Source organism: Falco rusticolus, chromosome 17 (assembly GCF_015220075.1).
Source record: "Falco rusticolus isolate bFalRus1 chromosome 17, bFalRus1.pri, whole genome shotgun sequence".
Classification (NCBI taxonomy): domain Eukaryota; kingdom Metazoa; phylum Chordata; class Aves; order Falconiformes; family Falconidae; genus Falco; species Falco rusticolus.
In genome coordinates, this window is record NC_051203.1 from 4844916 (window position 1) to 4862875 (window position 17960).

The 17960-nt window shown below is 43.5% G+C and overlaps 1 protein-coding gene across 1 annotated transcript; it reads right to left on the bottom strand.

The window, feature by feature from the left end:
- Window positions 1–4892: 4892 nt before the first annotated feature.
- On the bottom strand, window positions 4893–17623 carry PM20D1 (peptidase M20 domain containing 1). Its single transcript, XM_037410451.1, has 13 exons — window positions 17397–17623; window positions 15934–16020; window positions 15105–15337; window positions 13599–13685; window positions 12670–12803; window positions 12120–12239; window positions 11278–11353; window positions 10983–11044; window positions 10639–10717; window positions 9462–9533; window positions 8479–8647; window positions 7666–7765; window positions 4893–6851 (listed from the first exon to the last, which is right to left on the bottom strand). Exons 1-13 carry the CDS (start codon window positions 17599–17601, stop codon window positions 6722–6724), a joined length of 1554 nt encoding a protein of 517 aa, XP_037266348.1. The 5' UTR covers window positions 17602–17623; the 3' UTR covers window positions 4893–6721.
- Window positions 17624–17960: the final 337 nt, after the last annotated feature.

Below are 17960 nucleotides of genomic sequence, written 5' to 3' on the forward strand. Positions count from 1 at the left end.
CGCTCCAAAATGTGACCTTGTTGATTAACAGACCGGCCAGCTGCACGCTCAGGAAGTGGAAGCGCAGAGACAAAAGCCGCCTGAGACAAGAAAACAGAAATAGATAAAATCCCCACCAGTGACACTGACACACAGAGATCAGAAAGGCAGAGGATGAAAGGGCAGGAAATGTGTTTCCAATTGCAGGGTAGCAGGTACCAAAGGCAACAAAATGCTTGGAGAGGAAAGTTTACCATTGAGCTACACTAGATCACAGAATGTCACATCCATGTGTTTTACAGGAGCCACGTGACTTTAGCACTACCAAGCTGTCCAGCTCTTGGCCAGCACTCAGTAACGGCCTAGAAGGCCATACACAAATATGTACAGGATGATTTTTTTTTCTCCCTTTCACAGAAGAATCCAGCAAAAGAAAGTAGTTTGGCCAAAGTCACTCGACAAAACCCACCTAACAGAGCTGACAGCGCCTTGAGGTCCCTTTGCTCTCTGTTCCAGTTCCACTGTCTGTCACAGGTCTAAATGCTGACCTGAATGAAGTCTCAGCTGCCTTTGACCAAGGATTCTGAAAGAACTTAGTTCTTAATTACTTGTAACCAGAAATTTCAACAGGCAAACTCAAAGACTGAACAGGTTATGAGTAACGACTTACCCCTGCAGACGTCAGTCCAGAGCAAAAGCAGTTCATGAGGGCAGGCAACAACGTCAGAAGCTGACCCTAACGTGGTCCTGATCCGAAAGAAGAAATGCAGACCACAAAGTTCTGTTTTACCAGCCTGGAAGCAAACAAAACCATCACCATCCTTTTTTCCAAGGTCTGAACGACTACCGCTCCCAACTGCGTTCATGTGTCACCCACGTGCTGTGCCTGCTGCAACAAACACAGGCCAGTCTCTGCCAGGTACATCCCTAGGGCTTTTGGCCATGTGAGAGCATCTGGCAGAGAAAAGCTGAAAGGTCCTCGCTTCCTGCGTTCCACGAGGCCAGCGGTTCCTGTGTCAGCAGCTGCTGACCCAGTGATAGTGTGGACACCTGTCATGGAGGCACTGAGGACATGCCTCACATTTCTGCTTTGTTCTGGATATAAGCTGTGAATTCATTTGTATTCAGAGATAAAGCTGAAGAAAGCATGAACACCACAAGGCTGACCAGAGCAGAGGCTGATATTTAAAAAAGTATAAATGAATATCACCTCTTAACTCCCCCATTTCCTATTCCACAAAGACCCTCTCGCTTTCCAGAATCCCAGGGAGGACGTTAGAGTAACCTTTTCTGATGTCCATATACAACTAGGCAGTACTGTATAACAATGTTTAAAAATCCAAGGGGACTGGGACAGATAGAAGTGCTCCAGGGCAATAATTATGATTTCTTCCTGAGTACTTACACAGCTCGTCCAGTAGGCTGAACTCAGACCTGTACTGAAGCTGGACTGCGATCAGTAGGTGAGCTAGTAAGTTTAAAAGGTAGTTTACATATGCACATGACAGATGTAGTGGCTGCAGTACAGCTAAATAGAATCTGGGAAAAAAACATTCAGGTTTTCTCCTATGTGCTTTCTGGAGGAGTCCATATCCCTTACTCTGGCCATTGGATCAATCTGTGATGATAATCCACTGCTGCCTTTCTCTAATCACCTTCACCATATGGAAAACATGAAAATAACTTGTTGTGGCTGTGGTAGTTAGACAGAGAGAATGTAGAGAGCCTCCGCACTGACACAGTCAGCACAGTCACTGCGTAAAGGATTACTGCCATGAACTAGAACAAGGTTTTTTTGGTTACTCAATTAAATAGCTGAACTGCAGCCAGGCCCCTTGTGCAAGATCAGGCACAGCGTTCAAGTGAGCCGAGTATTTACAGGGCTACAATAAACCATACAATTGTGCTGGATTAAAAATATAAATTAAGAGATGTGTGAAAATCACCCTGGGATATGCTACATGACTTGCATGCTGCTTCCCATACCCCACTGCCCAGGCCGTGACCAACTCATGGGGAAATCCATCAGTGACAAAGAGCATTTACCCTTTGTCCCCTACCCCCTGCATTAACCACCCTTCCATGTGGTCATTTTCCTTCCTGCTGAGAACTGACTGCAGCTTCCTCTGGGGCCCACCATCACAGCTCTTAAATCAGCCAGAGCGATCTCTACTGAGCGAAGCAGGTCACTCCCTTCCCCACCATGCTGAGCTCTTTATCTCTGCCGCCTCTGCTACCCTGGGAAGCTGTGGAACCGGAAAGTGGAGCCAAACCCCCTGCACGGCAACTCAGATGACACGCAGCCTTCGCTGTGCTGTTCCGTTGAGGAAAATAATTCCCTCGGCAGCACTTCCACACACCTCTAGGCCTTGCTGTGGGCACTGAGAGATGCTGGCATGCAACTATCAATGCTCTACCAGAGACCCCACAGGTCACAGCAGCACAGTTTTCTTTAAAGGGTTATTGCAAGAGCCTGGATTTGGGGACTGAACTGTGAAAATTTCAGAGTGCTAGCAAGCTCTGCGCAGGAGCTACGGGTGGGAGCTGAATGCGTTCGAGACTCCAGTACTGAAGACCAGTGGAGGTCAGGATTAAGGGTCACAGGCTGAGCTACAGGCGAGGACTGCTGCTCTATAACAGCAAAGGATCCTGCAGGCTATGCCTGAGTGGCCTCCAGGTGCCTCAGTGGATGTCATGCTCTCCAGTACTGATCAGATTAGGGCTCAGTGGCATGGGCTGAGCTGAGCTGAGCGGGGAAGCTTTCACAGCACCCGCCTGAGAAAATGGATTTCACCAGCTCCATGACACACCAAACGAAGTGGCAAAAGAAGAGCCAAGACTATGTCAGACTCAAGGCTGGAGGAAACAACTTCGTAAACACCTTGTTCCTCCATTCTCCTCCAGCTCTGTGCCCGAATTCTTCATGGTCACTTTTGGCTGAAAATAAACCAAACCCTTTTAAATAAAGGCCAGCAACAGAGTTTTCTTTAGAAAACGCAGGTGTGGAATGTGACCTCTTCTGCATCATGTAGCAGGCCTGCATGACCCTAAATCAGCTGGTCTGCTAGCTAGCAGGCTGCTATGGCTGGACAACTACAGACACATTAACTTTGGGTAACTGCTCTCAGAAGAATAGCGGTTTTGTAGACGCGGCTGCAAAGCAGAGCAAAAAATGAAGTTGCTATGGATGTAACACAGGAACACATTAACACACTGGAATTGGACTGATACAGCGTTCAAAATCCCATTAGGTATGACACCAAAATATATGTCTTCGGAGCAGAAAAGCAGGCTTTTCCTTCTCTGATGAATCAGAGGTAATTGCATTACAAATTAGAAAACTCATTACAAAAAAGAAAAGCTCAGAGAGCTATTAATCTGCATTTTCATGATGTACTCTGCGTCATCAACTACTCACAGAATGCAAAGTTGTACGCAGCCCTAGCAGAAAAGGCCAGTGCATCATCCTTACACTAAGATTTCAAATACCAGTCAAGATGAGAGATATTCTCTGGAATCATTTCATGGAAGCAGTAAAATGGGGTGGAAAGAAAACCAAGAAAACTGTTCTGTCAGAAGCGTGCAGATACCAAATCACTGAGTGATCCTTCAGAATTGTGGCAGGTAAGCATGACACAGCAGTTAATATGATAAAATAAGGAAATTTATGAGTACGAACGGCAAAGCTGCGGAAAGAAAAAAACACAGATAATTATCAGAAGTGACAGGAAAAAATGGGCAGAGATGAGGAATGTGATTTTTCACCACTGGATCCTGCAAGATACAGTCTGCTTAAAGCACTTCAATTTAATGACTTCAGGTCGCAGTAAAGCTCTGTTGAACATAATGCAGAGGCGCTGCATGATTTCAGCACTGGCTGATGAGCAGCACTTAATGAGGCTCTGCAACAAACTACATTAGAGAAACCTCACGGCACACATTTGCACAGTACCTGCCAAAACCAACCCTGCCTTCCCAGCGCTGTTTGCCCTTCACTTTTTCTTCAGCAGCAAAATGAAAATCTTCAGATGAATGTCCTTTGAAGAAATGATCCTCATCAAAACACTGAGATGACTGATTTTTGGTCAGGGACAGGAGATAAAACAGGAAGAATAATTTATGTCTTTAGGACCCATTTGGTATTACAACTGGCAACAAATCCCTCCTTGCATCCCACCACCCCCTCAGTGCACAACAACAGGGCCCGAGTTTGGATTTTCATAACCTGTGCCCTACAACAGAATCACAGCACGGTTGAGATTGGAAGAGACCTCAGGACATCGTCTAATTTTTACACCCAGGATGCTGTTGCCCTTCTTTGCCTCCAGGGCACATTACTGGCTTATGTTCAACCTGTCCAGCAGGAACCCCGCGTCCTTCTCTGCAAAGCTGCTTTCCAGACAGCCCAGTCCCCAGCGCAGGGTTGTTCCTCCCCAGGTGCAGGACACTGCATTTCCCTTCGCCAAACTTCACGAGAGTCCTGTTTTCCCATTTCTCCAGCCTGTTGAGGTCCCTCTGAATGGCAGCACAACCATCAAGTGAGTCAACCGTTCCTCCCAGTTTTGCATCACCTGCAGACTTACTGCGGATGCACTGTCCTATCACGAAGGTCATTAATGAAGATGTGAAATGATATTGAACTCCCACTGCCATAGTCATAAGTGAAGACTTTAAATTCAGTCATCTTTATAGAGACTGGCCAGAGGAAAAAAAACCCAAACACCAAACCAAAACCTTTGCTCCACCTCCCACACCCAGGGATGTACTTTATTCTGTGCTGTACCCTGACACATCACTTCTGCTGTGTCTGCAACAGAGTTTGCAAGAGGAATGACACCTTCACAAAAGAGCCATAGACATGTGGCTAAACAAATTAATGACATTAGGGCACAAAGACAAAACGCAACAAACCGTAAAAGATGCAAGCTATTTACTACCCAATAATGCACAAACAGAGTTAGCGAATTTTGTATAGAAAGGGGAGCACCAGGGAGGGTGCAAATATTAAAGCAGACTGGAAAATATGTGGATGTGTTTTGATGGAAACTTTATGACTTGCTCTAGTGTCGAATCAGGTGTGGAAATGACTTCACTGCAATTATACAGTTACATAAAAAGACTAAATAATAATCAGAAAAGAATTTGCATTCCTTGTTTTATTAGATGAACATACTGATCTGGTTTCAATTATTTAGTAGATGGATACAGTTTTAGCCCATTGGCCATACTGATAAGATCAGACTGCAAATAAATAAGAGAATGGTGAACGGAAAGAATAGGAATCACAGTTCCATCGCTGTTTTTCAGGATATGTTTCAAGGTATTTCCTGTACATTCCCGTACATTTTACAATATGAATTTAGAGTAGAACAACTACCCATTCCAGTGTATAATTCAAGTTCTGGAAGAGACACACATCTCTGGAACAGTGCAACCGGAGGAGCTGCACTAGTACCTGCAGCGCAGAGCCTGCATATCAGTGTAACAAAGCAACTTAACTTTCACCCAGTTCTTACTTTGGCTAACAACTGGTTCTTAGTTCTTTGTTTAATTAATAATGGTAATCCCAACTAAAGAGACTATAAAGGCCAAAATGCTTAACTCTTTTAGTGCTAACAAAGATAGGCATGCTAGTGCAAAAAGCACAAGATGAAATAGAGTCAACATCAATGGCCTGTCGACACTAGGATTCCCAAAGAGCCGAGTCAACAGAAGTGCTGCAGTGAAGTGAAAACTGCTTGCATAGGCAGTGAAGGAACAAAGACTCTCTGCTCTCACTGAACTGGAAGAAACTGAAGGGCTTACCGATCTTTCACAATCAAGTTCTCAGATGAGGAAGAGAGATACATACACTACAGAAACTGATCCAAGTGAAAGGAGAGTATGTGTGAACAGACACAACAATTTACTTTCTTATTTAATGCTGCAATTCCTTATTCTGACACCCAGCTGCAAACATACTCTTTGATATGGCCCAGGGTAAGAGAGAAAAAAAAAATAAATAGGCACTGACAAGGCAGGAAGAGAAGTTTTCAGCACATCTGAGATCAGGGCAACATCAGTTAAAGCAACACAGCTAGGACTTCTGGAGCTCAGTATTTTGAAAGAGAGTCAGAAATCTCCCACGCTTGCACACAGAACTTGGCAGTAGTAAGTTAACACTGACAGCGGTTGAGAGCACCGTTGATGCTGGTTGAGAGCACTACCTGGGGAAGAAGCCCACACCAAGCAGCAGTGCAATAATCTCAGGGCAACCCTCCTAGTGACACGAAGCCTACACCATGTCACAAACCTTTCACGTGAGCTTTTGACAGACACATCATTTGTGAAAAATCAATGAACCGTATAAAATGAGTTTGTCAAAAGCGCTCATAGGAAGATTCACCTCTCTTACTGATAGGTGAGTGACTGCTGATTATAGCTTAGATTTTTAAGTGACTATCAATTTCAGAGATTTACAGAAAACGCTGAAAAAAATTAATACCATCAGCTTAATGGCTGCATGTTGCACGAGGGATGAACAGAAATCAGGGTTATTTGTCATGTTTTCTCCAGGTTCTTATCACTTCCCAGCAAACTGTACATTTGCCTAACATAGCAACCCACAGTTTTTCCATCTGTACGTAAACCACAAAATACAAATAGCAAATTCCAGGTGTAGCTCAATACGCAACACACAACTGCCTCTTACAACCCAGACCCCAGAGTCCACCTTAGTAGCTGCTCTTCTCGGGTACGTTTCTCACAGCTCATGGGAGTTTGCGTGAGGCTCCGGAACCTTGTCAATATCACAGTTCTTTATCAGCTGAAAGAGGAACTCGACCTGTTTCTCATAATTCTCAACGGAGATTCGCTCATTCAACCCATGGATCCTGGAAGAAAAAGAACGTTTCACATTCCAGTGTGTGTTTGTGACCCATCCGCACATACCCAGCACCCTACTTGCCTGTTTACTTCATAAAGCAATAGACAACATAAAAATACAGCAATATACACCAAATACTGCACTGTAACTGCAATGTCTGTTCTTCAGGCCAACCGAATTTTCTCATTCTAGGGCTCAGAGCACAGCTAAGTCCATGGTGTATGTGGAAAAGTAGAAACGGTATTCCAGCTCTCTGGCCATTTATGTCACCCTCCTGTACAGCTGCAAGAACGCTCTACTCCTGTATCATCTGCAGCTCAATAAATCCAATCTAGTACATGCTAAATAAATAAACAATCCCTTGCATGATGATGTTCTTTGTCATCACTTGATGCCAGGAAACCTAACTTTCAGCTTTAAGGACAAGTAAGCTCAGAGTGGCATGTGTCCAAACATAGGGATAAATCTCTTAAGCAAGGGCAACTACCAGAACACCACCTTCCATACTGCTGCGCTACATAAGGATCCAGTCAGCTTCACAGCACTGCTGTACTACTGAACCCGCCACCTAACTGAGGTCTTGCCTGCATTTGAAGTAAAGAAGAATAAGGGCTAACACTCTCCCAGGGTAATTACCATCCCCTATTTGCGCAGCACCCAAATCTGCAGGAAATGGGCGGCCAAACAGAATGTGAGGCACCACCACCACCACGCCAAGGTATACAAGGTTGGGTTTCCTTCTTCTGCCTAACGCGTATCGATCTTTTCTTTCACCAGTCCCCACCCCAAACAGCTGCCCACATGCAGACAGAATACAGTACCTGGGAAGATCATCTGGTTTCAAGAGCAGCGGGTTAAATCGATAAATGGCGCTGGTGACGTTAGTGAAATGCCTGCTGTCTGTGTTTCCAATACACGTGCCTGCAAAACAAACCTGTTTACTTTGCATGAGAGCAGCAATTTAATGACCCACACTTTTCCCAGAAGAAAGGAAAGGCATCTGGTAACAGTTCTATCTAACCCCTAGGTACAGCAAAAGCAAAATCACTGGAAACCGTTTCTCGGTACATGCTGGAAGAACATTTTCTTCTTCATGAACAGGAGGAGCTGAACATATAATTCAATCATTCCAAGAATAGCCATGATACTCAGCCTCCACAGAAGTTTAAGCTTCAAACTGCAGTCCAACAAACTCTGCAGAACTAGGAAGGAGCTGCGAGAAAGGGAAGGGGCTGGGATCATATGAAACAATACAGGAAAGAAGGAATGGCTTTGCCAGCTACAAAAACAACAAAAGAAGAGCTAAAGCAAGAAGACCTCCTACTCTCCCTCACAATTCCTTTCTTCCTCGAAGAGGTTTCTTTGTATGTGCAGAGAGTCAAATGCAAGGCTCATTGTTTCCATCAGTTTCCTGTTTGCTTTTTTACTTCCACTACTAAAAAACAACATTAAACCTTTTAAAACATAAAAAGGGAAGGGAATAAAAAGAGGAAAAAACAGCTGTTTCCAGTAGTTAACAGCTGGGGTGGGGAAGTACACAGAATATGGAAGCAAGTCAATACTGGGGGATGGGGGAGAGAAAAACAAGGCGGAAGCTGGAGAGGAAACAATAATCATCATGTGCTTGCTGTTACCTGGGACTACGCTGTTAACATCTGGGAAAGTATCCAGAATGGTTCTTTGAAAAATATGGACTCCAAACGTCTGGTCATCCCAAGGGCTGATGGGGAGTGGGTCAAAGGCCTCCACTACATCAATCTTCACTCTGTCATCAGCAACAGTGTTTCTAACTGTCTCTAGCACCTATGGATAAAACAGAGATTAAACAGGCAAAAGAAATGAGAGCACACCCCTTCGAGATGTCAGCGTGTTCCACTTTCCATAAAACATTTGTCCATGAATGGCCAATTGTGGCTGCAAATACAGATGCATAGTCATGACTGAAATTGTGTGGCAGTCTCTCTTCCTCTTACTCAGTGGATGGTTAATTTTTTTTAACCCCAGCACAATCAGATGCACATTACTGTCTCAAGGTATTCCTGAACTGCTTCGCTCTGGAAAAGCAAGTGGTCAACCTGCTGCTACTTTGTTGTCCCAGTAACTAATACAGAAAAAGCTTCCACAGCTGTAAACTTTCAGAAAACCTTGGGAAGGGACAATACTATTTCCTAACAATGTTTCACAGCTGTCCTTGGCTGGACAGGCATGTCACACCTACTGAAGTGTGCAAGATTCCCATATTCTCCCATGTCACAAACTTGAAACTTCCATAAGCACATACGATCCACATGCTTTTGGGCACAAAGAAGCTTCTGAAATCTGCTTGATGTAACTGCAAGTTTGGTCTACCTCTTGCTGTGCTCCCCATTCAGAAGCCATAGTAAACAACGCACTTTACAATCCATCTCAAAGGAGGAGAAAACACATTAGATAATCTGCATTTCTGACCGTGTCCATAAAAGAGTAATTCCCAAATCTTCCTCTTCTACTGCCCATATGGATATAGGGAGACATAAAGAAAGTATTCTCGGACAGATCTGCTGCCGTAAATGGCCAAGTGCTACTCTGCTCCGAAAGTGATGGAGAACAGCTCCGCACTGGGGGGTACAGCGAGTACCTCAGCAGCCTTTTCTGCAGAGTGGATCCGGAAGTTCACAGTTGCTTTTGCAAAGGATGGGATGACATTTATCTAGAAAAAAAAGAAGGACCAAAACTTAAAATGAAGTTAAAAACAGATTAAAACGCCAACTGCAAACTCAAACTGCTCAGACAGCTCCAGGCCTCAGACTAATGCTTCACCGTTTCCACTTATGTTAAGCGTACTATCTCTTTCTGTGCTCTGTGTTAAAATACAGTAAATCTCACCTATAATGCAGGTAACTACACAAAGAAATGTTCACCAAGTCAACAAAAATGAAGTTAGCTGTTTTATAGATAAGTTTTCCTCTTCAAGTAAACCCTCTCCCTTCAGAAACTATATTGACAAATTCTGAAGGTTTATGTTGGGTTTTGTAAGCAACATTTTTACCTCATTTCATATTGCTTTTCCCCAAGTATGAGACATGTAAGTCGCTTAAATTATGTTACTGAAGACACATAACTCTCCTTTTCGACACAATGGGTATTTATAATTTTGTTAAACAAAAAAGATACAATCTTCAGAAAAGAAACCCAAGAAATCAGGGTGTCACTTCTCTCCTGGCCACTCAGTGTCACTGTTCAGCCACTGCATCTTGTTCTCTTGTCCAGTGATGCTTTTCAGTAACAGATTTTTTTTCAGGGACACACCAAAAAGCCTGTTTATTTTCCAGGGCTAGAGTATTTTTGGATAGCTACACCTCCTTATCAGGGCAAGATCTGGTTGTATCAGCCAGAACCCGTTATCTCTCAGTCCAAGGTGCACATTAACCCTACTCAAATGAAGGTAAACGCCAGGCCCGGGCTCACAAACACAAGACCCCATCTGGGCTAGGGAAGTGTTCACAACTGTGACTGTTTCAAATACCATCATGGATACTTTACATGATTACAAACACTCTTTCTTGTCCACCCTGAAATATAAACACTGAGATCTTTTTGTGACAGACATCAGATACTTCCAAAAGGAAGACATTTTCAACTGTAGCTAAATCCAAGCTACATCTGAAGTAAAAATGAAACTGGTGTTCCAGTGACACCACACAGGGCCTAAGACCAAGACCTGTACTGATCTTATAACTGGATATAAATAGGTGGAAACCAAACATCCTAATTGTCTCATCACAATACATGGAGAAAAATCAAAATGAAGCTACCTTGATTCCTGCATTAAACATCGTGACTGCTGTAGTAGTTCGAATCAAGGCATTGGTGGAAGGCTTCCAGGCAAGTACTCTTACAAAAAAGAAACAATCAAACCAAAGAACATTTCAAAGTTTAGTATCGATAAAACGATAAAACACAAGCACCACAATTACATAGGCAATAAGTTGAATGATGGCCTATTCAATTAACAAAGTGATTATTAACAGTAAAGCACTAACATTGTGTAAACTATGAAATGGTATAACTGATTTCCTGGGAGGACTAGAAATGGTTAGTGGTCTTATCTTTTAATGGTGAGAGGCTGGGAATGTTTATCAAGGATATATTTTCTTACCTGCTAACAATAGGTGAAAACAGCCATAAATTGCTCATGACGAGATTGAGAGGAAACCTGAACTAAGTGGAAGAAATAAAACCCCAAATCAGAAAGTTTCTAGATTTCAAGAAGACAGTGTAGTCACTTGGCTATGGCTGAAACGATTCCAGCAGAAACAATTATCCGGGAGAAAGGCCAGCTTAAGTCTTCTCCTTTCCAGGAACTATGTAACTATGCTCTAAATTCATATGCTAGATTACTCTTCACTTATTAATATGAAAATCTGAGAATGAAATCACAGTTCTTTCCTCACCTCTGATGCAAGGTACTCCATAGTCATGAGTTCTGGCCCATGGCCAAACAGATTGCGCAAGGGATTCTGCTCCAGCCTACGGCAAAGCAAATCAACATTTGAAATTTAACGTATCTGACTATTAATGCTCCAGAAGGTTGACAGGAATTTAATTTCTGAAACGTGTCCATGTATTTGAGACACAATCACACTTTCCTCTCCTGGTAAGTAAATCTGTGAGCACAGCTCCACGACAGATTTCTGAGCATTCCAGTCGCATGCAAAGACTTCCTTTGAAGAACAGCTGAAGAAATTCAAAAGCCTGACTCTTATAAAAGAGTACATGGAAATCTAGAAAAATATCACATCAAATTCTATCGTATCTGGACCTATCAAGTTTTCCCAAAATACGTATTTATTAGCCAATTTGCTATCTACATAGGCATGTAAAGAGATGATTTACACAGTCACATTCTGACTCTACACCATGTTTATTGGCTTGGATAATTACCAGCTAGAGGTAGCAGGTATGTGCAAGAATAAATTCCAGAGAAATTCTGCAACCCAAACAAAGCAATCTCTGGTGCTACAGAGCAAATTACAGTAGACACCATGATGCAGCAACTGTCAGTCGATTCTTTAAAACCAAGACACCAGGGACAGTTGAAGCGAAAAGATACTCCAGACACTTGGCAATTATCCCTTTGCTGGCAATTGCATTTCTGCCCTTCAAAGTGAGCTACAAACTTCAAGTTCAAATATTTAACAAGAATCTGCAAAATACTCTAAATACAAATATTAAAAGAGAAAGTCACATACCAGTGACTTAGGAGTCTGCTTGACTGTCTTTTGACAGCCCTCACCTGGACATTGCTGCTGCGAGAATGCCAATACTCGTCTCCTTAGGAGGAAAGGATGAATGTCCTGGCTCTTTTTCCACCGTGAAGTTCAGTGTTAACGAACCCTTCTCTGTGATAGCAATTCTGGTCAAAGATAAAAGAAGTAAACGATTAATGCAACTCCAAAAGCACAGACTATAGGTAAAAAGAAATACTCTGCATATTTTGAGTATCATAAAAAACACCAAAGCAACAGCAACAACAAATCCTTAACAAGATCTTTAGATATTTGGAGGACTGATGTTTTGGCTCCTTTTCCAGTGAGCAGACTCTACAGCATAAAATTAAGATGCTTGCACTGGCTAAGTGGAACATTCTGCTTTTGTCAGCAGAGCTGTGATGAACAGCAAGCAAATGCTGAAGGTCCTTTGCTTGTATTTTGTGCCACTGCTGTAGTTTCAGCAACACCAACACTGCCACATGCCTTGAAAGCATATTCTATTGAAGGTCATTTCCCACAAATTAATTATTGAAATGGATCACTTTCATTGTGGTCAACTGTATTTTCTCTTACACAGCTACTGGCTTCTCCACTCCCGCAATGATGCCATCCAGTATTGCGCTTCCCTCATCTAGCAAGAAGGAAAGTTTCACTCCTCTAGCTTCCAACAGAGCTGCAATCTTCATTGCTCCCTTCCGACCAAACACCTGCGAGAATCCAGTCAGAGGAACTGATCAGATTAAGCCATACCATTGGGAAGAATACTGGAAAACATCTCGCTGTTGACAGTGACCAGTGCTACAATGCAGAGTGCAAGAAATCCCCCAGTGAACAGCCGTATTGCAACCCATCAATAACAGATTCTTCCTAGAAAAATTCATTGGAGATTGTTAACGGCCTAGTAGCAGATGAATTTATATCCACACTGAGGAAATCTCTCCTTCACGAGTCACTGAAGGTTGCTATGAATCCTGCTAGCTCTTGGACACAATGGTATCTCAGAGCTATAAGCTCCACAGATTAGTCATTTTAAAGAGGTATTGACTATTAACAGTTCTTTGTCTTTATATTTTGAAAATGAATAAACAAAACCACCTCATCTGTCTGTCTGTTCCGTCTACTAGTGGGCATACCCACAACAGAGTGAAATATTTTTGTTAGCTCTTCCTGATCATTTGTAACAAGCATGTGAATCTTACGCCAGCTTTTAATGTACTATATATACTCCAAAATGTGACTGCTGCTGCACCTTCCATGCAGAAAAGAATTTGAACACTCTGCTGTGTTCTTTTCTCTTTGCTCATCACACCAAACCCTTTGTCTATGTCACTTAAAGCCAAACAATCAATATATAACTATGACCACGTGCCTGACAGTATCTACCCGCATAACCAAGAAAAACAGGAAAGACTTTGTAGCTCAACAATGTTTAAAAATTAAGCCTTATTGCATACATGAACAATGCAAACAACTCTCTATTTCAATGAAATGAAAGAAAATACCTCTTCATCATGTCCAATACCAACATAGAAAGATCTGTGGGGTCTGTAATTTCTTCTCAGCAAAAACTCTAAGGCTTGCAGAATACCCTGCAGAAAAGAAAGCAGACTGTATTCTTGTGCATTAGCAAGGGGAATAAATGCAAAAGAATGCAATGTAACATAAAAGAAATATGCATCCACAGCCCTTAAGGAGACTTCATCCCAATCACAGTTAGGCTTTTGTTTCTACAGCTCCTACAGATGACATTCATATTCTCTGGAAAACACACTGCAATATTTTTGATCAATAATGCTTAAGACTTAGTGTGCTAACAGTGTCAGTGTACATACACAAAACACAGTGTAGGCTTGTTCTGGCTACTGATGAAGTCAGTGACAAACTGCACAGGAAGCGTCACAGTTGTAATTATCCAAGGAATTCACTGTTCCTTTAAACTGCCTATTCTACACCCAGTTTGGCTCGGACTTGAGTACCAAATCCATTTATTTCAATGAGCAATGCATTTTGTACCAAAAGTGCTAAGACGACAGAAACAGAAGAACAAGAAAATCTGAAGAATGAGAAATGCAATCTATCATTTGCTGTATTACTTCCATCTCACCTGTTTTTCCAATTTAAGCTAGTTAATTTTTCACATTAGAAGAAATCATATTGCGTTTACCTTGTCAGCACCCATTTTTGCCACATTCACTGAAATTGCTGATTTTCATTGTTCATTTGTTACTTGTGCAGTTCACAATGGAAGGAAGCACCAAAATGAAGTTTTAAGTTGCAAGGCTTTGAAACTTATGATTAAACAACAACTTGAAGAAACTTTCTAGGATCATGGCCTATACCACAAAAAGCAGCCACAGTATCTATGACACCGGTTTGCTAAACATCTGTTTAAATTTAAATACAGGGCTGACGTGGAAGTAATCTTTGCAAGTCACAAAGGATTATTTTCCTTATTAATTTTTCTATCAGCCTTTTCCCAAATGAGAAATCCTTCACAGATCAATCTTTTTTGTACTTTGTACTAAGTACATTTGGGAGGAATAACAGCTCTTTGTTCTGACACAGGCTAGATAAAAGATACAAAGTTATTTGAATATAATGTTAAATAAACATTGTTTATTTCAAAACTCAAGCCTTTTTTAAAGGGCCAAGATTGGCTTTGAATGCCTGTATGACACCTGGGAAAAAGGTCTATCCCTGACTTCAAACACAGCATTTGACGTAAAATCTAAATATGGCATTTACCCAAATACACCTGCATCTCTGAATGTGTTTTTCTGTGTCTTAAGAGCTTTAACTCTGCTTTCTTCAGTAATAAAAGACCACTCCACTTAATCTTTAGGGAAAATTGGGAGAAAACTGCAGGGCGTAGGAATTTATTCACTAACATCCTGCATTTAAAGAGGAGCAAGAGAGACAATACAGTAAATTTCAAGAGAGTAGATTCCTCCAATCTGCCTTTCTCAGGCTTTGTATCTCTCTGAAATGGTATTACCAAGATGACGTACTATGGCCGAGTTTTTGTTATCCAGCGTTCCTCGTCCATAGATGAAACCTTCATGCTCTGCAGCTGAGAAAGGAGGAAAATCCCAGCCTTCTGGGGGAGCAGGCACAACATCCATGTGTGCAAGCAGCATATAGGGCATCAATTCAGGGTTGGAACCCTGAACAGTAAAGAGATGGCTGTATTTCCCAACAATTTCATGCTGAATGAACTTTGAAGAAAATACAGCCGGGAAGACTGTTAAGAAAAAAAAAATTAAAAACATATGAAAAAGAAAAATTAGCAATAATGTCTAATTTCATCATTATATACTCCATAAGAGTACTCATCTATTTAGCCTCAAAGGGAGCACTGTAAGTAAGACTGACCACAACAAATTTCCTTCAGGAAGCAGATGTGCAGCTTCATTCTTACACTTCTATCAATCCACCTCACTTTGCATTTACAACTTTCCTACACAAAACCAGGAACTGTTGTTCACCAATGCTGCGGCTGCTTTGCAGGTGGCAATGATGGGACTGCCAAAAAAGTAGGCCGAAGCAGGGGTAGATGTCCTTTCTTTTTAATGGCAAGGTCATTTAACCATCTCAAGGACCAAAAATCACCATTGCAAAAAGATATTTGAAACTTCTCTGTTCTAGTTTTGGCCATTGCTACACCAAAGTACACTGCTGCAGAGGTGACTTATGTACACCATTTTTGCCAGTCCTTTCCTGAGGAAAAACAAAATTAAAATATGTTCCACTGTATTCAAGAACGAAATATACTCTCTTCAACTTGTTTATGAAAATACAACTGGGCAGCAGAGATTGCCAAGAAGGAAAGTTTAGTACCTTCCTGAATGTAGTTCCCAAATTCTGCCATGGCGGTTTTATTCAAGTCCTCTGGAGATACGGAAACAGTTGGGATTTTAATAGCACCTTCAATGAAATACAAAACAGAAATCATTCAACATGAAAATCAGTCAAATAATACTTGAATTGCATTTCAAAAGGGCAAGTAATATTTACATTCCTGAATATTTTCCAGCTTTTAAAGATTACTTCACTGGATAGTAAGAGCCGTCACTATCAAAAAAAAATGATTTACTTCAGCTGTGTGTGCATGCAGCACATCAGTATTCCTTCTGATTTCGGCCAAGGTATTTCTCTAGATACTGCAACTCTGTTTTTTCATCCTGAAGTGTTGAATGATATTGTTAGAAATGCTACTGTCCAGAAGCAGCTGCATTTTGCTAGGGCGACCTTATACCTCATAGTTATAAACTATTCCAGCTTTGCTGGCAGTTCAAGATTCTTTGTCAACAGTAAGTCAGGTTGTGACGGCAAGATTGTTAGAATACCTTCTTTAATACTGCTCCAACCTATTAAGCTATATAAACAGACAGGTCTTTTGTCAGTCCTTTTGCTCTGTCATTTAAACAGGGTGAGACAAGGCTGCTCTCCAACATCAAGTCACTGTCATGGAAAACATGGGTATAACTTAGTCCAGATCACAGCTGCCTTTCCTGGGCATCCGTCAAGTGAGGTTACAGATTCTTTTAGAAGTTGTGTTATTCAAGAAGAAACACAAAAGTAAGCTTCTCTTGTATCCATGCATTTTCCCATTTGAAAAGGATGTCAACAGAATTTGCAAGGCAATAAATCTTACAAACCAGCAACACAGGAGATTTACAGAACCCAACCCCTACTGCAACGGTCCAGGACTATCACTGCTCCAAGCCAGATTGTGGTTTCCTGCAAACTGCCAACCCTCATATCTAATACCCTCAAAGCCTTAAGCCGAAGAATGAGTCAGAGCACAAACACACCATCACTTGTTGCCGACAGCAGTGTGCAGGGTTTCAGCCAGAAAGAAAGAAAAGAAGAAAAAGCCAACCCAACAATGATTTATCCAGCGGACAAACGGATGTCTGACAAACAGAGTCACGGGGCGCCTGGTGCGTTATGCGTGTATGAGGGAAACATTTAAGAAAAGTCAACATGGGATGAAAGTTGGCTTCAGGAGAACCAACAACCGGTTTCCTCCAAGGGGAAAGCACCTGAGGAGCCTCCGTCCTCCCCACCGCCCGCTCCCACGCGGCCCACGGCCGGGCCCTGCTGCCGGCTCCCCTCCCTGCGGAGGCCGCCACAGCCCCGGGCCGGCCCGGGCCGCCCCACCCGCGACGCTGGGCTAACGGGGCCGGCAACAACCCTCGCCCCGGGGATGGAGGGGGGCACACAGGCTGCGGGCCCCCGAGGAGGTCCGGCGGGCCGGGAGGGTGCGACCAGCCAGGGCGGCCGCCGGGCCCCCTCACCTCGCAGCGCCTCCTTGAGCTCCTGCTTCTCACCGGCACTGAAGGCGGCGGTGCTGCCGCGCCTGGCCCACAGCCGCGGGATGGCCGGGGCTCGCAGGGCGTAGGCGCGGAGCAGCACGGCGGCCACCAGCGCCAGCAGCCCGGCGCACAGCCCCAGGCCCGCGGCCCACGCCGCTGCCCGCCGCCGCCCGCTCCCGCCAGCCATCCCCGGCGGACTTGGGCCGCCGCCGCCGCCCGCCCCGCTGAGGCGACGGGCGTGGTCGAGCGCCAATCGTCACGCACCCGCCCGAGGGGGTGGCCAATGGGCGGCGCGGACCCGCCCCCTCCGCGGGGGCTCCTGGGAGCTGTAGTGCGGCGCCTCGGCACAAGTGAAATGGCAGCGGGTGGGCAGGGCGCGCAGGTTTTTCTCTCTCTCCCTCCCTCCCCTCCCTGAAATCTAATGTGTCTTCTCTCGAGGGGACGTTTCGGAGCCGTGGCGAACGCTGTCTAGTGCTCACAGCAGCAAGCAAGAGTGGGAATGTCCCCTTACCGCGACTTGGGCCGTGCCAGGATCCTGCTGGGAGG

What these genes read in the sequence shown, in the direction of transcription:
- PM20D1 (XM_037410451.1), bottom strand. Translation starts at nt 17,601, where the DNA reads ATGGCTGGCGGGAGCGGGCGGCGGCGGGCAGCGGCGTGGGCCGCGGGC. An exon ending in TGGAGTACCTTGCATCAGAG is followed by an intron (nt 11,045 to 11,277) that starts GTGAGGAAAGAA and finishes TCTTCCACTTAG; the next exon opens with TTCAGGTTTCCTCTCAATCT. An exon ending in TGTTTAATGCAGGAATCAAG is followed by an intron (nt 9,534 to 10,638) that starts GTAGCTTCATTT and finishes TTTTTTTTCTAG; the next exon opens with ATAAATGTCATCCCATCCTT.